The sequence below is a fragment of the Leptosomus discolor genome, chromosome 18 (genome assembly GCF_034619465.1).
Source record: "Leptosomus discolor isolate bLepDis1 chromosome 18, bLepDis1.hap2, whole genome shotgun sequence".
Lineage (NCBI taxonomy): Eukaryota > Metazoa > Chordata > Aves > Leptosomiformes > Leptosomidae > Leptosomus > Leptosomus discolor.
In genome coordinates this window covers 3,883,558-3,905,984 of record NC_141408.1, presented here as the reverse complement: position 1 = coordinate 3,905,984, position 22,427 = coordinate 3,883,558, and the positions used below count along the sequence as shown (strand labels likewise).

The 22,427-nt window shown below is 47.6% G+C and overlaps 1 protein-coding gene across 3 annotated transcripts in view; it reads left to right on the top strand.

Moving 5' to 3' along the window:
- Window positions 1-22,427, top strand: part of COL26A1 (collagen type XXVI alpha 1 chain) — a 175,351-nt gene that overhangs the window by 129,968 nt on the left and 22,956 nt on the right. For all 3 annotated transcript variants that reach the window (XM_086475294.1, XM_086475293.1, XM_086475292.1), the window contains 3 exons: window positions 4,520-4,581; window positions 16,957-17,113; window positions 20,332-20,376. In XM_086475294.1, the coding sequence (XP_086331420.1) occupies window positions 4,520-4,581; window positions 16,957-17,113; window positions 20,332-20,376 (264 nt within the window). The remainder of the gene's footprint in view (window positions 1-4,519; window positions 4,582-16,956; window positions 17,114-20,331; window positions 20,377-22,427) is intronic.

Genomic DNA, 22,427 nt, shown 5'->3' with positions numbered 1-22,427 from the left:
AGAAACATTACACTAAAAATGGATGAAAGGAAAGTAAGGCTCAGAGGAGGAAAGTGCATTGTTTAGAGCCCCGAGCAGGTTGAAGCATGAGCTGCAAATGCGATTCTTACGTCCCGAAACTTGACCGCGTGCTACGCTCCATTGCATTGCAAGGTTGAAGTTTCTTGTAATGGCAAAATACGGTCTTGAAAAAACTGGCTGCAAAGACTTTATTTGTTTAAACAAAGGCTTTGTGATTCCAGAATTCTTTCCCTTTTCATATGCTATAAACCACCTCCTCCGCCTCCCCTCTGAAATATGGATTTTGGAGTAATCCATCAAGAAAAAGAGAGACAGAGTCTTGATCCCTTGACTTCAGTTGAGCTGTGCAATTTATATCTACTGAGCATCTGGCTGTAGGGAAACCAAAAGCCCTTTTAATATTCTGCAGAGACTCTGCATATACAAATGAGTGTGGGCTGTCAGAGCTGAGAAATGGGGCAAAGATGCCAAGAGGTTTCTTTGCTGTTTTGCACAAAACTCTGACCTGTGGCCCCATGGTGAAAGTTGAAATTTGGCCTGTTTTTTTGGGGTGGGTTTTTTTTACTCCCCTCAGTACCACTGTGATAATTGTGATGAAATCATTAGAGCCCCATTGGTATAAAGCCATTATCGTGCCTTTCTTTTATTGAGTGAGGAGTTTGAAGACTTGTGGGGCTTTCAGCTTTGAGCAGCTGAATTGTACAACTATTTAATCACGAAATTATGCAAACGCTGCTTGAGCCCCGCAAAGCAGGAGCTCCAAGTTAGCAAGGCACCTGAAGTCAGTCACTCACCACTGTAAGTCGCGTGGCGTAGGAGCGTATCCGGAGCGGAAGCCCCAGGTTTAGAGCCCGGTGCCCGTTTGCAAAGCTGCAGTGCAGGAGGCGCTGGCTCAGCCTTCCGTTGGAGGTCGGTCAACTGCAGCAGCCGTTGGATCAGGGGTCAGGGGGTCACTGCTGGCACAGGGTATGTGACTTGTTATTTTCCAGCGTGTCGAGAGTGCCAGGTCTCTGATCCGTTAGACTTGTCTTGCCCTCCAGTTGCAGTGCTTTATCCACGCAGCCGGAGACGGGGCATGGGGGGGTGGGAAGGGAGAGGTGTGCTAGGACAGTAACAGCAAGACGTTATGGAGGCAGACTGGGTGTCACGCGATATGCTGGTACGGTCTCATGTTCATTATCTCAATTATTTATCCTCCCTGCTGGAACACTTCTAAAACAAATCCTACCATGTGTTTTGAGGTTGGGCTTCGTAGAGTGAAATCACAACTCCTTTCTGGAGTTTAGCTGGAAAAATACAAATCTGCCAACTAGGAATATGAGGGAAATAAACTGTGGTTATGTGTAGCAACAAGTGATGAATTTCTGCAGACATGGAAAGCGTCTGCTCTGGAGTTCCAGGTCAGAGAGTATGTGCATTTGCCTCAGTGTTATGTTCATTGCATGTGAAATAATGATGTGAGATTCTCAAGCTCATTTTCATAAAGCAGACTGCTTTCACCCTGATCAGAAAATTCAACTTCACAGTCCCAGGCCTTGGAACCACCAGCCATCAGGATTAGACACTAAATACTTCAATGCATAGTAGTCAGGGAAGAAGCTTATCAGCTTGATTTGTCGCCACCATTCTCAGGCTTTGTGCAAGGACAGGTAACGTCCCCAGACCTTGAAGCAGCCTGGTCCCCGGTGTGTTGTGAGCAAGCTTTGAACATCGTTTCTGCAACTGCGGTACTGAGCGTTCACTTCTGTGTTGGAAAGCGTCGTCCGTCTGTTGGTTAGCACAGCAAATGTTGGCAGGATGGCTTGCCTAAGTAAGAAGATCTTTTGCATTAGGACGTCCATTTTCTGGGTTAGTTAAATGTCTTTTGGGTCCAGGCTAAGTACCGCAGGAGGGATCTGGGTTCTAGGCATTTCATGAAGAAAAGGATCAGAGTTCAAATCCAACTTGATGTTAAGTAGTTGTCTTTCTGACCTGGGCTGTGTTTTCTGTATGTTTCAGCAGACATCACTGACATGAAGATGATTTTAGTACAAACCTCACCATACAGTGGCACTCCTGCTTCCTCCTCTCTTTCGTCATTTTATTCATTTAAATCTAACTTTTTGTGCTGCAAACATACCCAGAGGGCTCTCTGAGACACTCTTCAAGAGCAGAGAAGGCTGCTGCACTGGTGCTGTTTGTACGCTCTGTCTGGCAGAGATGATCAGAGTATCATCCCCACTGGGAGCTGGTTGATTCACCGCTGTGCAGAGGGGTAGTACAAGCCCTTTTTTATAAGCTGAGCTCTCCAAAGAAAGCTTAAATGATCAATCCATCTCAAATTATGCACAGAGATGGTTTTCAGACAGTTCAAGTCAGTCGCTCCAGACCTATGGGAGTTACTAATATGTGCAAGCCAGCAGAAGGGAGAATAGGATTCCATATTTTATTTGCTCTGTAAACATCTGGTACGCCTTTTGGCTCTGGGGAGCACTGGATTTATTCAGTCTTATCTTTCTGTGGGGATGAGCAAGATCAAAAGCATGAGGCTGGTTACATGCAGAACGTAATTCCCTGTTGTACACACCACGAGCAGATCGAGACCAAACACGTCTCACCCATTTCCTTCCCCATGGGACAATGCATTTATGGCGCTTGTGTATTCATGGGCCAACGCAAGCCAAAAAATATCGCCCAAGATTTATTTCAGAGAATAAAAATAAACAAATGGTGTTTTCTGTTAGGTAAAAGAAAATCCATGTCAGTATTGACCTGTGAGGGAGTCCCTCAGCCTAAGTCTTCCTGAACCATCAGATGCTTCGTCTGCAAAATGCCACAAAATGCCAGGTATCGTGAGGTGGAAGCTCTGTGTCTGGCTCCTTCGGGAAGCTATGCAGCTCCTCATAGAGGGTCAATGAGAGACTTTCTTTGGAAGGTTTATGCAGCGGGTGATTGGTTGCCATTAGCACTCGAGCAATCTTCTTGGACTGTAAATCACTAACGTGGAACAGCCAAGCTTCCTGGCCCTCCGACCCACACGCTAAAATCTTTGTGTGGCTGAGAGCCATCAGTACATACCATGTGCTGGACATAAAACTGGAAAGTGTTCGTGGGTGAAGACTGGAGAGATTCCCTGGGGCTCCTTGTGCAAAAGGGGACAAAGCTTCTTAGGGGGGACAACTGAGTCCTAGGTGTTGGGGTGATGTTCAGTCAGGCCAAAACCCACGTTCACCTATTCCTCGCGACAGGTAGGCACTGGGTTTGCTCAACATCCCCTGCACCAGAACAACCTCAGCCTGAGCTGCACCTGAATGGTCTGTTAAGGGGCTCAAGAATTTTACAGGTCAACCTCCCCAGCTCCATGGAAATACCAGGATTAAATGTTCTTCCATGGCCAGTCAATGAAAACCGGCTCTGGCCCTTAAGAGGCCCAGAAGCCCACACAGAGGTGTATTTCTCCTCTGTGGGACATGAGATGGCAGTGATTCACAACCTGATTATGGATGGTTTATTCTCGAAATACTTCATGCTGCAAGTAATTTTCCCTTTTTAAAAAGAACTGCTGCGCTTCAGAAGTTGTAATAGGTGAGTGATCCAGTCTGGAAAGCTTCTCTGAGAGCTGGAAGTGGGAAGTTCAACACTGCTGCAAAGCGCTGGGCAAGTGCCTTGTTGATTAAATCTCTTTTCAGGGCTTTATACTCCTTTACTCACTTTAAAATTGCTGAAACGAAAACAGAGGCAAAGCAGCAGGCCTTCTGTTTAGATAAGTGATGTCCTTTGTATCAAGCAGTCATTTTAAACTGCATTCAGAGCTCTTCACGTTAACATTTGTTCTTGCTAAGGCGTCCTGTCAAGACCCCTTTGGTGAATGCTGCCGATCTGCTGCTTCTGTGCAGCAAGGTCAGATGGAAACCACTTTGCTGCAGTCCAGTCTGCGTCAGCCCTGGGGTCTGTCTTGGATTTTCTTGCTGTCATTGAGACAGATGATTGTTGTGGGAGTGGTAACAGGCCTGGGAGCCCAGGGATGGAGCAGGACTTCTGAGGTGGGTGTTCTGGATGTTCATTGCTTTCCTCAGTATTTGACCAGGGCATGGTATAGGAGAGGGTACAGCACAGAGCTAAATGGAGCAGTGGTTTTGCAGCCTGATGGCCTGTGAGGTGGCAGCATGTGCCACACCAGCTTGCACCAGTGGCAGAACAAGTGACTCTGACAACACATTGTGCTGATCGGCAGAAAGTCTTAAAACTAATTTTTTCTTTATCTACCTTCTGCCTGTTGGGAGCTTGGTTTCACACTCTGCCCCACTAAACTCTGTCCCCAAACAAGGTTCATGTGAGGTGGCTGTGGCTGTTTACCTGTGCAATAGATTTGAATACTTATTTTCTCCCCATAACTGATCTTGAATCACTTCTCTGTGTGCCTTGGATCGAAGCGGGATCGGGGTCTGCAGACTGAAAGCTGTGGATTAAAATGCAAAGTACGTAGAAATTTTACATCCTTTTGTTTTTTTCTTTCTAGAATGCATGAACTGCACGAGACTAGCGGATATGACCGAGAGGCTAAACACGCTTGAGGCCAAGGTAAGGACCTGCCGTTATTCTTCTCTTTGGCAAAAATTTCCAGGAGTTGCCAGTGAAAAAGAAGTCAAGTTGGCAGGCCTGGAGAGATCAGGTGTCTGTCCTTCTGTCCACCGTGAGGAATGTGCTGTGGCAGTGGTTCTGCCCCAGGAGATGAGGGCAGCCCTACTGTGCCCACGGGCATCGCTCACCTCTAGCCCAGCTCCTTCCACTTCCCATGCAGCTGCACCTCTGCCTCCCTTCTGCCCTCCGGCTGCCTAGCTCAGCTCCTCTTAAGTAACGCCCAGACCCGAGAAATAACGTGCCATGTGTGGCCATCACGCCGGTCGCTGTGTTTGCCTGTTACAAGCGTGTTGCCCTCACGCTGCATCCACCTTGTCCCCGGCTGGCTGGCCCTCGTGACGTTGCCCCGTGGTGGCGCGTTCGAGCCGTGCTCGCCACTGTCACCTGTGCGTGGCTGCTAACGAAGAGCTCGTTGCTCACGGCTGGAATGTGTTGACTCAGGTTTTGCTTCAGAAGCAAAGGGCAGACGGAGCTGTATGAAAAATCTCTTGCCTTCAGCTGGCTGATAACCTGGGGATGTAAAGCAGTGAATCCCCTGGCTCAGGGGAGAAGCAGACTCTGATTCTGGTCTCCCTGGCTAAAAATGCCTTGTAGAAACCTTACCAATGTAGAGTTCAGAGCAGAGGAGTAACAGTAGTAGATTTTTCTAAGAACAGTTGTTCATTAGCCTGCTCTTCAAGTCCTGTCCAGTCCTGCTTTTTTATCCCTTTCCTGAAAGATAGAAGGCTTTCATGCGTAGTTTAGTGGAGATGAATGTTAAGGGGAGACCTTCATGTTGTGGTGGGGTTTTTTCTGCAAATTATTTTAATTTCTGCCTACTGGGATTCAGATGAATTGTTCCAGTCTAGCAACAAAGCAGCTGAGTCAGTCACTCCCCTTTGATCTGTGGTCCCTCCTGTGACAGCTCAACCCTGGCTGTTAGATATAGTGCTTTAGTCCCTTTAAGGCATGTGCTGCTGTTATTATTCATTAACTGATGATTATCAATGACATAAAAGAATTTGGGGAGAAACCTTTGTGGAGGGGGGTGGTGGATGTGTGGTGTTTTTTGGGCCAGTGCATGATATTATGGTAATTTGGGAATTGTCTGTGCTGAAATGGAGTGAGCAGTGTTGCCTGGAACTTCCTCAAAGGCCTTCTCAGTTGTATTGCATGGCAGGAAAATTAAGGGGTCGGGGGAACGAAATTCTGGGGAGCAGAATTGTTCAAGTGAAAACAACTGCTGTAGTGCAAAGGACAAAGATGAGCTGGATTGTTTTTCCGAGCAGTGGGACCTGGCAGGTGGGTGTTCTTTGGCAGCGAGGAGCTGGAGGCGTTTGGAGAGGAGAGAGGGGCTGGTGACTGACCTCTGCGTGTGCAGTCCCAAATCCAAGTAAGACATGGGACCAGCCTCAGAGAGACGTAAATCAGCCCTCTCCTGCTCAGCCTGTAGCCAGCTGTGCTTCCTTTCCAGGACTTTCTGTATTTGGCTCATTGTAAATGATACTCAAAGACTGTCCTGACATCAGAGCGCCCGTGCTCTGCTGGCTTGTGCTGCTCAGCACTTGTGTCGGGTAACAAAGCGTAAGAGGCTGGTGACAACCTCAGCCAGAGCTCTGGCAGGACTTCTTGGAGGGAGGGAGGAGGGAGGTCCTACCTTCCCAAATCCTTCGAGAAGTCTTAGCTCCAGAGTGAAGCTGCATGCAGGTCAGTAGGCTTGTCTTAGAGATATGAAGCTGGTTTAGATTGGGTGACAATCCCATCACCTGAAAGCAATCTGCTCTCTGGTGTGGGCGCCAGCTGCCCACGGTATTTGGGAAGTGCTGCCTGCTTGCCTTGCATGGGACCTCTAGTGAAGGCAGGAGCACGTTGTCTCCTGCTCTAATCTAGGAGACTTGTTGTGCAGTAACTGGCATTTCTCTCCTGGCTGGCAAGCCTGGCACGCTGGCCTTAGGAAATGCTTCCTCTGTTGGCAGCCATCTGGCCGCAGCCTGCTCTGCCTTCAGCAGGGAGCACTGAGTCATCGTCAACAAATGCAGTGTCGATGGCTGAAGACATCGTAGTCTTGCAGACCCCCTGACATGAGGACAGTGAGGTGGATGCCTGCAAAGTTCAGTGCTGAGATGTAGCCAGCCAGACCCTGGAGGTGGCACTTGAAGGATTTTGGTACTGCCTTGGTCCCACCCGTAGCCAAGACCACGCCACCTTCTCTCTGTCTTCTTGAGAAGTGGGGCTTTGGGTAACTTGATTCCTGTCGGCTCAATCCTGGGCATAGTGCATCGCGTCTCTGTTTTAGTGCTGCTGTGAGGTAGTTTGTGTTGTTGCTGATGTTTCATTCTGACTGTCCCGTGCTCCCGCAGACCCAAGTTGGGAGCAAAGCTTATCAAAGGGCTTACTTTCACGCAGGGAAATGAGTTATTTCTTGCTATTGTGAAGTACCAAAGACTGTGTCTCTGCCAGGATGCCTTCTGCAGCCCAGCCCAGCAGTGTCAGTATCAATCTTTTGGCTCCTACTGTGTTTGAAAAGCTGTGGGTGCTGTGCGAAAATTGACTGTAGCAATTAAATGGAGAGTGAAGCAATGTAACACGAATGCTGGTACTTCAGACAAGAGAAATGTGCTGATTCACCCTTTTTTCAAGGTTAATTTAAGTTCAGTTTGATCTGTGTAGCAATGTAATGACCTCAGTTGTTGTTATTCAATAATAGCCAGCACCATTAAAAAGGTGTTTGCATTTGTTCAGTGTTGTCTGCATTCCTGCTCTGGATTTTGGAGAAACAACCCCATTTTGCTGGATCATCTGGATGTGAAGTTGTCTGTCGGGTCTCCAAACTGTCATCTTGTATTGTTTCATTTCACCACGACAGCCCAAAGCTGTTCAGAGGAAGACAGGAGTGATGGGATGGGCCAGTGTTGGAGATTGATCCCCCCCGGGTTTTTGCTGTCCTGTTCTGCAAAGGCAGATGTAGAAGTTCATCCTTCCTGTGAGCACAGATGGATTTTCCTGCCACAGTCCTGCTCCTTCTGGAGACAGCTGAAGTTGAGGAGCTTTGCTGGTTTTGCTCTTTGGAACTTCAGCCCAGCACAACCCTGGTGAGCTCAGGGAATGCCAATGGGTAGGATCAGCCATCTCAGCTTCACGCACGTCAGGCCGTTGGCACCTCCTGGGTAAGGGCTTTGAGGCATGTGGAGCGTGCATAGACTTGTTGTCAATACTGCAAGGCCCAAAAGGGTGAGAGCAAATGTGTGGAAAGCTACTTCTGAAGGCACTATGGACTGGGGCAGGTCAGTGCTGGGTGAGAAATTTTGCTTTATTAGGGTAGGTTAGGGACGAGTGCAAAACAGTATCTTTCTCACACCTCTGCAATGGGGACAAGGAGCCAAGAGCCTTTCTTGGTTATATGTGAGGACGTGTGAAATGCATGTTTGTCCCCCAGTGGCTGTGAAGGGCAAGTTAAAGAAACTTAAACTCAGTTGTGGAAGAAGAGGCTACAAGACTGTAGTTTCCTCTTTCCCCATTCCTCTTCTGCAGGCTTTTGTAGCTTTCCCCCTAAAAAATGAGGATATAACCAAAGTGGTCTCATCTTTCTTGTTAGAAGGATGAGTTGATTCATCCAACTTGTAAGACCAGAGTCCAAATGAGGCAATAAAAGTAACCCTCTGATTTTTGTAATACAAGAGTTGGATCAGAAAGCGAGAAGCAAGAACAAACACAGAGCAAACGGAATGAAAAATGACTCATTGGGGACCAGTGCTTATATAGCCCTTGGAGAGGAGAGGGGCTCTGAGACATGGCTGAACTGTGCAGCAGAACAAACTCTTTACGTGTCTTATGCTTTCCTTGACACTGCTCTAGGTTGTCCCTGTGGTGGTAGGAGATGTTTCTGCAGGAAAGGAGGTAAAGGGAGATGGAATCAGTTTCCACCCCTATCTCCCCTGTTTCGAGTTACCCTGTCGTCTCCCCAGGATGGAGTTGGCTTGATACCAGACCCATTTGGGTGCCAGAGGCTGGAAAGCTTGATTGATGGTGTTGAGCTTAAATCTACAGGCCATGGGAATCTGTGTTAGGGAAGATGGTGTGGTGACCCTGGGCTCAAGGACAAGAAAGTGTGCAGGCCGGATAGAAAACTGTCCCGAGCCCCAACATGCCAGACCTTACTTCTCTCCCATGACATCTTACTTGGCGTCACTGCAGCACCCCTGACCCTGCAGGGACCCTCATTGGTGGGAGGGCAGAATGAGACCCACTGTTATTTCATATGAAAGGTTTCTCCTTAGTGGGAAGAGCGGACAGCCCTTCCTGTCTGAATTTCCTGAGTCTAATGCTGCCCTCCTGTGTCACAGGACTAAGCCCAGCCAGACTCCACTGAAGCTCAAGAGCTGCAGTGTCAGGAGAGAGCAGCAGCTGCCCACGGCAGGCAGTGCTAGCAGGAAAGCAGGCAGCTGCATAAAAATTTCTGCTCATTTTATTTGCCCAGTTTCTTTTAATAAACTCCACCACAGAGCTACAGGCAGTGTGATATTAATCCCAGCTTTTGGTTGCAGCTTAAGTGCAGCATTTGATCTGAGTTGATATAACCCAGTCTTATCTCCTGACACCGCTTTGGAGAAGTTCGTGGCATTTCACTCGCAGCTTTAATGCAGGGAGATAACGTTACATATCTGGTGTCTGATTGATTCATTGTGTGATTGATAAATGACATGCATATTTTTTGCATGGAAACAGTCCTTGTAATGTGATTCCCCATGCAGAAGAAAGGTTCTGAAGAAAATCTTTGTACTGGGCACAGAGTTCGATCAATACATTGTTATTTATATGAAATCACCCCGTTTATGTAGAAAGGATTACCCCACAGCACCTTCACTACCTTGTGTCTTTTGATTATGAAGCACCGTTACTTGGAGTTTTAATGTAATCGTATGAAATGTTTCTGTATCTCCCCCTTCTTCCAGCAGCTACATGAAATACTGGCAGCTGTCTGGGATTTTTTTAATGGGGTTTGTCTTTTCTTTTTCTGATAATAAAACAGTTTCCTGCTGTAGTGGAGAAATATTGGGAAAATAGACAATATTTCATGGTACTGTGACATGGCTGTGAGATTGGGAGGGAAGCCCCAGTTGCTTGGCTGTGAGGCTGCTGCTGGTCCTATGGAGTGGATGTTAGCAGTTGCTTGATATTTCAAGGACTTTCACGGATTTTCCATGTTGTGTATGTGATTGCTGCTAGCCGATACTTACTTTGTTTCTGTTCTGAACAGGACGGTGACTTACCTAACCTCTGAGGTGTCCTAACAACTCTCTACAGAATCTGCTTCTCCAGCACCAGTAATGCATTGAGTTTAAGGAGTACTTGGGCTGTTTCACAGGTAGCTGTATAATAGCTGCCTGGTTTCTAGTAGCAATAACAAACTTCAATCCATCCCTGGAGAATTTTTAATTTAACGCTGACTTTCTGTATGTCAGTTAATGTAACAAATGTCCCTAAGAATAAAATGCAACTTCCTACCTGATTTTTACAAGGGGGAGCCAGGCACCAAAGCTGGGTGGGCAAACCGAATTTTGTCTCCATGTTCATATCTGAACTTTGCATCTGTCTCATTGGCCTTTTTCTAATCAGCAATAATCATGATTATGATTAGGATTAGGATACTTGAGGCAGTTTGGGTACTGGCCTTTCTCTCATTTGGGCATGCTTTGTCTTTCAGAATGCCAGTTAAAATCCTTCCGTTCTCGAGTCTAGTAATTGTTGGATCTTATTTCTTGTCGCTGTTGGATTGAAGGAGCAATCTGCCCCCTAAGTCTGTTCCATGCATTTGGCCAATGTTGTAAATCGTTTGCCAGAACCACAAAAAGATTTTAAAGACCTCCTCCTCCACCACCCCCTCCCACAGTCTTTTAGTTACAAGTTTGGCATTTTTAGTCAAATAGATTTAGTATTTTCATAAAATAACTTTGAAAAATTCTCTTTTCCTGTGACATGGAACTTAATTTGCCAAGCAAATCCAGTGTCTGCCTGAGGAAATGCTTTTAGTGTGTTTAATACCTGGGAACGTTGTTTACAAGCTTTGTTTTTTAAGGAGAAATACTTTTGTGGACCAAACCCACCAAAGCAGTTTGCAGCAAGGGAGGTGCCTGAGGAGCCTAAGGGCTGTAAGTGTTCGGATCCTTCGACAATCCCGTGCCCAAACGCGCGAACTTCCACTTGATTCTCAATCAGAAATTCTCATGAAGCTTCATAAGGCAAGTATGATCAGAAGAGAAAAGTGACTTTGGGTCCTTGTTTTCAGCTTGCACCAAGGCGAGCCGGGAAAGGACCAAGCCCCTTGTCTTTTCCAGTTGTGTCGCTCTCTTTTTGCAGCTTTTCGTTAGAGCCCAGTGGAGGAGCAGAGCACACAAGGCATCTCGGCCTATTTGAGCTCGCCGATGTGAATCTCTCAGCCAGAGTCGAGGGCTCCTTGCATGGTGAGGAGCAGAGAGCTGGTCTCAAAGCCATTGCTGAGAACAGGTGCCACTTTGTCAAGACTGAGTTCATCTCAGGCTGGCCTGACTCCACATCCGTAGCACTGCTACGTCCCCAGCAGGTGACAAGCAATAAATTGGGCAGAAAAGAATGATGCGGTTTTGAGGGTGGAAGGTTATAGCTCTGATGTATTTTTATCAGGTGTTTTAAAGTGATGGTGAGGATCCAGTTTCACTCTGAGCTCCTTTGTGTACTTCGCTCTGCAATGAGCTCTTAGCACGGCACTGGAGGATTGCTGGATCCTTTCCACATCTAGCTTCTTCCCGTGGCTCTAACGCTGCAGGGTGCCAGCGGTGGCAGCCGTATGGGCTCGCAGCAGCAGAAGTTAAGTCTCCGGTGTGTAGCAGTATCAGAGAAGCTCCCCAGGTGCCGCAGAGTGCGGTGACCCAGTAGGACCACTGCCAGTCCTTCCCTCGCTGCTGCTCTCAAGCAAAGCCTTGATGTTCTGATGATCTGCTGAACATCACCTGCGTTTCGTCTAAACTAGTAGGCTAGCCCATGCTTTTGTGTCTTCTCTGCTCTGATTCCCTTCCAGAAGATACCTGCTGATGAAACAGGCACTTTTTGCATCCTCTTTTTTGGAAATCCTGTAAAACTGTACAAAACCCCAAATACCTTTGCAGAAAGAGCAGGAGCTGCACTACCTGTGGGTTGGCGGAAGCCTTCAGTCTGCATTTCTGTCTTCTGTGCAATAGCTGATGACATAAACCTTGCCTTTTGGTCTACATTGGGTCACTACAATGACATCAGCTATTGTTCCCCACATAATTTATCAGTATAATGAAAATTCCTCCATGCACTAATTGTCTTGTCCCCTTTGGCCAAAGCCTCTAAGATGTAATAAGGATGAAGTCACCCAGGTTCTCTCTGGGCACCTGGTTCTTCAGAGTTCAGCGGACGCTTACTGAATGTCTTTTGGCTTTTGAAACCAAGCAGTTGCATCTGTGTTGGAGCCTTGTGTTCACAGGTTTCATATTGCTACAAGAGAGATACCATTCTCCATCATATTTTGTAAAACTCCCTCTTTAGCTCTGTGTCTTGATGAATGGTTAAAAAAATTTCTATATATTGCCAAATAATTTGCTATAAAGAAAGATATGTCCAACAAGTTATGCAATTACCATTATTAATCAGCTTGTGTCTTTACAAGATCAAGGGAATCTTATTTTACACTGGAATTTTTAGCTCATGAGCTGGATTCATGCAGTTTTGTTCCCTCCTCTTTACAGAGGGATGGAGGGGAGTTAATTCCGCCAGTGCTTCAAGAGACCAAATATCCTCTGTTTATTAATTAATAATATCCATCTGGATTATGTCAAATGATTCCCCCTGCATTTCCATGGATTTTTATCCAAAGAAAAAGCATTCCGAGCCCTGTGGTATCAATTTTGAAATCTTTGGAAGCCCGGCTGTTCTTTCCTTGTTTCTAGCACCTACTAGTTACAGGACATCAGGAATGTGAGCAGAGGACAGATGATGGGAGGAGGCTGTGTTTGTGAAATCTTCTTTTGATGTGTGGGAACAACCCAAATAGGGTTCTTGAAAGCCACTACAAGCCAAAAAAAGTCCTCTGACACTGGACATCTCAAGAAGATGAAAACCTTCCTCCCCTTTCCATTGTCCCTGGCCTGCGCTTTTGATCTGACGCAAGAAATGTGGTATGTGTCTGAAGTTCAGAAAGTTTATGCTGGCAATTAGAAAAGGGGGGGAGGTGGGTTGAGTAAGCTGGGCCTGAGCTTCAGGCACATAACACTAATGTCCCTGCTGAGGGCCCTGTGCGTGAGCGGGCCCCACAGTGGAGAGCCAGGCTTTGAGCCACGGGAGAAGAGCAAGCGCCAGATCCTGTACAGAGGTGAGCCCGGCGGCTCCGCGGGACTGGGAAGGCCCGGGGGTGAGTTCTGCAGGCAATAACCTCTGCCGCTGGCGCTGGCCCGCGAGCTCCTTGGCCAGCGCCGTGCGTCATCCCTCCTGCATTCCCGTCGCGTTCGCACGCCGCCTCCTACGTCGGGCCCGTCTCCTGCTGCAGTGTTGGCAGAGATGCGGCCCCATTTCGGTTCTTTCCAGCTCCCAGACGCAGCTGAACTGGGTCAGAAAGGTGGGGTCTGGAAACCAGAGACAAGCCCTCATGCCGCTGGGACCTCTGTTGCCAGAGGCTCCAGTTCAGCGTGTCCATTTAGGCTCAGATTTGACTTTTTTCTTCCATACATGCAAAAAGACAAGCCTGAGTGTTTTGCTGAGTTGAGCCCATCATTTACCTTGTGCAACCCAGCGCAAACTGGGGAGGAAAGGCCTTCGTATCTTCTGTGGGGATCTGCCCTCCTGCCACCACTGGCAGCAACTCCAAGCGCTGCCCTTCAGCTAATTCTCTGTGCCTGCTCTGGTTGGCTGGGTGACTAACATTACCCACGGCATCAAGACATATTTCATTGGTATGGTGGCATTAGGATGTTTTCCGCCTCCATTCTTCATGGAAACATAACTTCTGCCTTGGAAGTGATAATAGCAACAGAGGTGGCCACTGCTTGCAATGAGGTTTTCCAATCAAAACCACGCGTTCTTCGCTTGGTGTTAGCCCTCTCTCTACCTCAACCTTATTGACTAGAAAATACCAAGACTTTAATACACTGCACATTTTGCTAATTTGCTTTCTGGCTGTGAGCCTCTGTGGTATCAATTTCCAGCAGTTTACTCAGAGGGCTAGAAACTTTCTTTTTTTGTTTAATGAAAGTGGGAATTCTCTGCAAGTCCCTTGACTACAGCAATGGCAGCCTTAAGAAAAACAGAACGTGACAGAAAATAGATGAATGGCTCCAGTGCTGTTGCAATAACACGTAAGGACCCCCTTTGTGCTGCGTGCTAGCTTATGAGCGGGCACTCCTCCTTGAATCCACTGTGTGTAGTTTGAGATTTTGAATGTGACTGAATCCCTTGTGCTTTTCCTTCTTTAGTTTGGCTCTGTGGATCTCACAGATGTGACACTCTCTTCTTTCGACTTTATTTCTTTTGGGCACTTCTTCAGTTCTAATCATAAAACCTAGAATTTCTCAGCAATTTCATGTCTGGAGACTTCCTGACCTCTATCATTTTGCGCTCAGGGAAAATAAACTTGTTACTATGGTTCAAGCCTTAATGACTGCTAAGCACATATAGTCAATTTATAAAAGAGCGTACTAGATTATTCTGTGCATGCCTTTAAATCTTTTACAGCGTTTATCAGCAGAGCGCTCATTTAAAACATGTTGTTTTAATGAAAAGGATACAGTTGCCACTGTTTTCTGTTGATTATGTGGTAACACATTTTTATTATCACCCATAAAAATGATTTGGAGCTGTTCCACTCCAGATGCAACCTTCAGCAGAGCTGTGCTAGTGCCGCTCGTGCCACCCGGGAGGGCCCCAGACCCCTGCAGTTTGCTGGTCTGTGACCGTTGCTGCTATTGATTTAGGATCGCCTCGTTCCGCAGCACTGCTGGGCTGGGGCAGAATACGGTCCAAGACAGCCCTTGTCAGTCCCTTCCCCACAGCAGGAGCATCCTAACCCTGCCCTGGCTGTAGCCCCTCTAATGTGCCACCGCCAGGCTCAGTTTTACCTCTGTTGCCGAGTGCACTTTGGCAACGTCCAGGTGTTTTGCTGGGGAAGTAAGAGGATAATATAATAGTATTAAGTGATTCAGAAAAGGTCTTCAGTGCATACTTGAGTCCCACGTCAATGGGAATTAAGCACAATTATGGTAAGGTACGTGCTTAAGTGTTTGTTGAAGGGATAGCATATTTCCTTGAAAGTCTGACAAATAAATCATTAGGTAGGAACACAGAACTGCAAGAGACAGACAAAACTGATTCCTTCCTTGCCTGGCATCAGAGAAGCCTGCTGAACAAAAGCATTGTGACCTGATTCCTTTTTGCTTTCTTATTACTCAGAAAGCAAGATTCTGAATCCATGAATAAAGATTCTTGCAATAAAGGAAGAATTTTGCTGGTTTGCAACAGCTGAGGTTCAGTTCCCTCGCACTTAACCCAGCTCCCAGTTTAATTAGTTTCTGATTCACCCCTGTCAGGCCAGTACATTCTGCAGGAAGTTCATCATTTCTGGCACTGCTGCACCCTGGCTCTCGCCATGCTTTGCAATAAATAAGTGATAAACCTTGTAATAATTGCAAGTTAAAAGCAAACAAGCGGAGCCAAGTCACTCTCATTTATAATTGCAGTGTGACTTCATTATGTAAAGACAACACCGCATGTAAAAGCTGAAACTTCTAGGGATTTAGTGGAAACTTGGAGCTGTATTCTCTTTTATTTCCCTTATCCCTAAATCAGTATTTGCTTAGGCGGTTTCCAAACAGGAAAAGACAGTGCTGTAACAGACCACAGTGTTGCGCTCCTTGAACAATTTTTCCGTGTAGCTTTGTGCTTAGAAAGCAGACTTTGCTGGAGATGCTGGATGCTTGGATCAAAACTCTTGTTCTGGAAACCTCAGCCCTGCTCCTGCATCCATCCTGGGCAGGTGACTTTGCCCAGCAGCCAGGTGAGTGGCAGGGTTGCTGCTGCATCCCGGGCATGGCTAACGCGGGGGCTGCCGTCCATTTGGCTTGTCCCACCGGGAAAGCGGGTGCTGCCCTTGGCCTCTCTTCAGCTTCTGTCGTGCTGCTGGGGTGGAATCCGTTCGCAGCAGAGCACGTGGGCTTGGCACGCCGGGTCAGTGCTCCCCATGGGTTAGGCTTGTCAAAAGAAATCTGTACGCTACGTTGTGATGCCGCCCTTGCTTAGTGGCTGGAAAGGCAGGGGGATGAAACATTTAGACTAAAATAGGATTATTATTGTTATTTTTTAAATCCTAATTTTGTGGACGTTTTCATTTAAAATGTTGATTTCGAAGTGCAATGAGTGTTCCCCTGGGCTTCACTTTAATGGTGTTTGTCAGTGGGCAGAGTCCATGGGGGTCCTACAGCCCTCTGCTTCTTGTGGGCATTCAGTTTTCTTGCAGCCATGTTACAGGTCAACGTCCAGTTTCCTGTGGGCCGTCGGTGGCCAGGGGAGCGCGGGCTGATGAGCAGCAGTCTAATTCATAAGGGAAAACGGGGTCACTTTGCTGAGGAGCTTCAGTTGGAAATGGCCCAGATAGCTCAGGGATGCACATTGGGATGTGGGTTTATTTGACGGTGATGTGTTTACAAGGTATAGAAACAGTTGTGAGTTTTAGTAATATCCTGTTACTTCTAAATAGAGCTTTTTGAGGAAATTGCCTGCCTGTTTTTATTCGCTCCAAAATTAAAGCATTTCAGCTCTTTAAAGGCTTCATATTCTCCATCATCTTTAATTTGGTCAGCATTTGTGCTTTGACTTGCAACCAGTCCTTGTCCTGAGGCACCTCAGTTTGCTACCCTGGGCATCCAGGGTACAGCTCTTCCCCTGGTACCAGCTCTCGGTAATTTCCGACCTTAGGACTCTGGATTTGAACACGTAACCTAGCAGTGAAGTGCTGTGTGCCCTAACGCCAGCTCTAGTCCCTGGTTCCATGCTTCTTGTGAGGGAGACAATCCCATGTGAGGCTGAGTTTCTCTGGAAGCAGTGAAGCCCCCTCCAAGGAGGACATATGTGGGACCCTCTTGCATCTTAACACAGCAGCTTCCTACACTGATTACTGCCACTTCCCAGAAAACCAACAGAGCTTTAACACCAAAACCCTGCAGTCTGTGATGCAGAGTTATTCACAGCTCCTGCTGGCAAGGAGAGGAGTTCCAAGGCCTCTTCAGGATTGAGACCATGCGTGAAACTGTCCCGCTGACCTTGTTCGCCTTCTCCATGTCCCCTGTCTAGATCCTTCTGCTTGAGGCTGCGGAGCGAAGCCCACCCTTGGAAAACAACCTGCCAATCACTGGGACGACAGCCACGTGGTACGATGATTTGCTACCAGATGCCTTTCCCCTGCTGAATCCTGGGACTGTCCTGAGAAGAAAAACAGTGGGATCTGTTGGTAAGCCTGAGCTGCCCACCCTACATACACGATTCCTCTAGGGTAACCAAAAAAGGAGGCTGTGCCGGTCTGCTGTAGTACTGGAAGCTGCAGGGGAGAGAGGGGTTGGGGGGAAACACTGGCAGCACCTTCCCTCTGCTCTGTAAGAGAAGAGGTTTAAGATTTTCAGGGGGGCAGTTCCTCTCATTTTTTGTGGGCATGTTTGCTGCCGTGTGCGTGATCCAGCAGGGAGCCGTCGATGGGAGCGGCCGCGCTCCGGCGGCATGGTGCTGCGTGATGAGCGCAGGGCAGGCAGCCTCGCTGGCACGAGTGGCTCCGCGGCTTTGCACCCTCAGCAGGGCCACCATCGCTTTGGTTTTTGCAGGTGCTCACTGCAAGGTGGGATTGTGCTCAGCAGGAAAACTACCCTGCAGAGAGGCGTTTTTAGAGCTTTCAGCCTCTCTTTTAGGGTCAGGATCAGCATTTTTAGCTCTGGAGACAGGATTCCTCCAAACCAGGGGCTGTTCAGCCTAAAGGTTTAATGCTGCCTCTTGTCCCTCCCTCTCTGCTGAGCTGTGGATGCAGTGATGGTTGCACACCAACGCCCATGTGGACTCATGGATGAGGAATGAATTCAGTCTGCTCTGATCCCATCTCAAACCATCCTTTTAGCTGCAGTAAGCCAGGCTCAGTGTCCTCAGGGCCCCTTCCCACTGCCCGTGCAGGGAAGAGGGTCACCCCTTTGCAAAAAGAGGGACTTTCAGCTTTTCTCTCCATGTCTCTGCTCCTCCTTGAGTTAAACCAACACAGAGCAGGCATGTTCCTAGAAGAAGGTGGCTAAGCTCAGAAACTTACTTGCAAGCCTTAATGGCCCATTGCTGGCCTCGATTTCTGTTGGCACAAGCATCTCCTGAGAGCTGAATTCTGGTCTCAGCTAAGTTAGATTTCTGCTAACCTCAGTAGGGCCACTGTGCCTGCCTGTGTATTTCAGTGTACATGTTTTAAATCCAAAGACTGTGGATTTTGAGGCCTGGCTAGATTGAAACATTCCTGAGGAAACTCCAGAGAGCCATCAGGATCACAGGGGGACAATTCATACTCACCTGCTGAGCACCGAATGCCGTGTTTCCCTGTCTGGGAGCGGTGCGGGGAGGTGGAGGACGGGGGTGTAGGGATAATTCTTGGTTTTATTAGGAGGAGAAACTTTCCCATGAATAGCAACATCAGTTGCAGCCTGCATTATATTTTTTAAATTTACCATAAACACAATGGGCTGTTTTATGATCCCTCTTGTGGCGTGAAAAAAAACCACACTTACAAGAAAATCTCCCTCTGAGCCCACTTGGCTAGACAGTTCCCTGCGCATTGAATTTCCTTGACCTTGGCATTCTCATTTCAAGATTCCCACTCTGCTTCCAAAGCCCTGTCTGTCAGTTGCTTTGCTTGCTCCCAGAGCAATTCTTTAATTCGTTATCCTCTATAGGGCCTACTTTGCCTTATCTCCTTTTTTTCTTTCCCTTTTTATTTTTTTTTTTTTCGGTCCGAGCAGTTTGTTATGGCAGCCCTTCAGGACTGCAGCGGCCTTGGAGTAACCAACGTAGACCAGATGTCGTCCATGTTTGTAATTTGACAGAATGCCACAACATGGAGGGAGGTTCGCTGACAATATGTTCTGCAAAGTATTTTCAGAACCACAGTGATGGCTGCCAGGAACTGAATTAAAGCAGTTTCCTCCAGTGTCCATGATATGCTCGTTCTGCCTTCTCCCTGTCATTTATTTTTGCTGTCGCAGTATCTCTGCACCTGCACTTCATTGTACTAAAGTCAATCCAGCAAAAAACCTCTGTCCCTTCTACTCGAAGTCTTCTCCTCTTGGAGGCTCTGTATACAGGATAATCTCCTCTTGCTCAGCAAGGAGCAGGGAGTGCCACTTGCCCAGGCAGTAACGCAAACCAGGTCGGATCTCCTGTGCACTTGCATCAGGCTGGCTCCAGGGTCCAGTCTCAGCACCCTCCAGCCCTGCAGTAAATCCAGGAGGTAGCTAGTGATCACCTCCAGAAGACGGTGATGTCCGCGCTCTGTGCGAGTCTGTCTTTTCAGCCAGACTTGCAGGCTGGGCACAAGCCGGCTGCACGTGTTGCAGCCCTGCCTACGTGCTGCCACCTGTGGTCCTTGCTCGCTGCTACCCTGTGTTTTTCTGGCCTAGTGGGGAATAACGAGTCTAGCATGGTAACTGGGAATCAGGCATGCACTGGGCCGTTTCAGGGCAGGGCAGCGCTTTCAGCAGTTGGAAGTAACCAGTGAAGTCGCTTATTGACACGGGATTGCCTGCTTGAGCCCCTGCCTGAGCGCTGTGGGCTTCAGATGCTTGCTTTGCTAAGGAGCTGTCGGGATGTTTCATGGATCTGAGCCCACATTTGGCTTCCTTCCCTGCCCACACCGGTTTCTACCTACAATTCAAAGCCAGCCAAAGAAACACAGTGTGGATTTTGGTGAAATGTAGGGAATTTCATGGCGTTGGTTTAGGGTGGTGGGGGATTGCCTGTTTTGCATGATTTCAACACCTTGTTGCTCAAAGCTGGCGCTGGGTTCACTTACAGAGATTGCAGACCTCAGGAGATCTTTCAGTCAGCGTGATATTAGAGTAGCTGGAAGTCAAACCTGAGCGTCCTGTGTGGTTTGGGATTGTGGAAGGCAAAGCCTCTGTCCCTCCCGTCCCCTTCCCCAGAGTTTTTTGTGAAATACTGCCTCCTTTGCCCTGCTTCTTGTTTTTCAGCCAAAGCAAATCCAGCTCTCCAACTCCTAGCTTGTGTGCCACCAAGTTTCTCAGGCAGATGGACTAAGGGCAGAATGTTGGTGCCTAACGCAAAGGTGGTCGATACGGACTAGATGCTTTGAATGATGGGAGTGTTTCTGGATGGCCTTATAGCTCTGGGTTGGCTGACACCTCTCCAGGCTGAAGTCCAGGAAAACTTGCTACTGTTTATTAGGGGAGTTATTTCTTCTGTGAGTGACAGGGCTGAGAACAGACAATCATTTAAAAGCAATCAGAGCTGTTGAGACAGCTGCTCCGCTGGCCTTTCTGATCAGCTTGTTAATCAACAGGATACATTTTACTGAGTATTAAGAAAATATATATACTCTGACTGAGCCAGCTGGCAGCAGGAGACCTAATTTTTCATATCTTTTCCCTTTTTTTTTTTCTTTTGTTTTTTTCCCACCCTAACCCTCTTAACTAGAGCCTAAAGGACACAGAGGTGCAGAGGAGCAGCTGATACCACAGGGTAAGTCAGTGGTTTCTAGTATTTCCTCTTTCAAAGGATGTTGCTATGCCCAGTCCTGTACGTGATACGTCCCACAAAGCAGAAGGGTCCTGTGGCCAGGAGTCCTCAGTGATTCGGAGCCTCACAGCTACAGAGAGGCTGGGTTTCTTCTTTGGGTTTTACCTGATCATGGGCTGCTCTGGTTAGAGAGGCAAAATGCCAGCTTTATCGTCTTTTGAGACGTTCTGTTCCCCCAGCACCCAAAGGACAGAAAGCACTGCCCGATGGAGAGGCGGTTCACTGGAGGACACGGGGCTCGAGCGAGCAGGGCACGTGCTGAGTGATGGCAGAAAACACCGTTATTATCTCGTTGCTGTTGGTGGTGTCTGGGCATTGTTTTGCCAAGCTCCATACGAACAGAGATACCCTGCTCCTGTACAGAGAAAACCTTGGGGGAGGAAGGGGAACAGATGGTGTGTTGATGACAGGTTAATGACAGGGCCAGGAAGAAAACCCAGGTCTCTGCACATCTGATTTGGTCTCCAGCAGTAGAATATTCACCCTCTGCCTTTTTTTTTCATTTTTATTTTTCCCCATGGCTTTTTCTTTCGTGTTTTTGGAGGATAAATACTCGCCGTGGGCTTCAGCTCTGAAAGCAATGCCACTGCAGCAGAGCTGATTTATGCCAGCTGAAGATTTGGCCTATTCATTTCCCTCCCCCTTTTTCCCTGAATCCTTCCCTCTTTCTTCTCCTTTTTGCACTTGTCTCTTTTATGCTGGTAACACCATTTGTCACCAGTATGAGCATTTGCCTGACACATTACTCAGTGCTGCTTCTCCTAGTCTTTCCTTTAGCGCTTTCCACCTTCAGGGAAGTAAGTGCCAGTTTCTTTAAAGCTCCACCGCCGCAGCGTGATTGAGGATGCTCGCAGCAACTGATTGCTCTTGGCCGGCAGAAGTTCGCAGGATTGAGTTATAAAGGTTGAGCTGAAGGATGGAGGCTGATTTAGACAAGCGAGGAAATGTTTTGACCCCCACTCCGCAGCACGGTGTGTTGTGTTTGCAAAACAGCGTTTCTGCTGTTCTTCCCTCGGTGCTGGAAAGGATTTGCTGCAATACAGTTTGAGGTGTGTTGGGGTTTTTTGGGAGGGGGGAGAAGCTGTGAAGGAATGCTCTTGCTCTCCTAAATGGGCTCCTGATGATCTGCCTGAGCTTGCCGAGTACAGCATCCACTGGCAGGTGAGACCCATCAAAGGAGCCCCCTCTATTCACAGACAAGCCTGCAGTTTGTGTCCCATGGGTAAGGAAGTGGATCTGAATTAAAACCTTACCTTAATGCCTTGTTCAGTACTCAAGTTAAATCAGATCTTTATTGGTGACTGAATAAAACAAAAGCACAGGCACGCACTCCCACACAAAGCCTTTGAAAAATCTCATTTTTCCAGTCTGCCCAGCTTCACCATGGATTAGAGATGGATAGAGTTCATTTTTGTAAGACAAAATAATTTGGACATCTCTCCAGAACGGCAAAAAAAGAAGACGGGAAGGGGAGACCTTCAAGGGGGATTATCGCTTTGTTCTAAGAAATGCAGAGAGTTTGGATGAATGTCTGAGGGGACAAGGTTTTGTGCCCCAGGTGGGCTGTCCCACACCTAGAATGGGAACCGGGTCCAAATGTAGGAGCTGCAAATCCTGTGAGCCTTGGTTTTTATTATGTAGCCCTGTTCCCTTTGGTACCAGCTGTGGAGGTGTTAGCTGGCCAGCTTGTTCCCTTTTTCCCTTCTCTCCCTCTATTCCTATCCAATCCTCTCCACCCCCTACACGCAGCAGGTTCTCCTGGCACTACTCTTGGACGGTCCAGTGCCTCTTCTGAGACCAGGGAAGGGGAAGGACACTGCTTAAGAGTTTATCAAAACTTAACTTGCGCTCTGCTCAGTTATGGTTGTGTATAATATACAGACTAAAATGTGAAAGCTGAGTGCACTGAATGTTGGACTCATCTTCCTCTGGCTTTGTAGCCACTGCTTTCAAATACTCAAAGCCCTTTGGTAGCCCAGAAACCAGGAACCTCT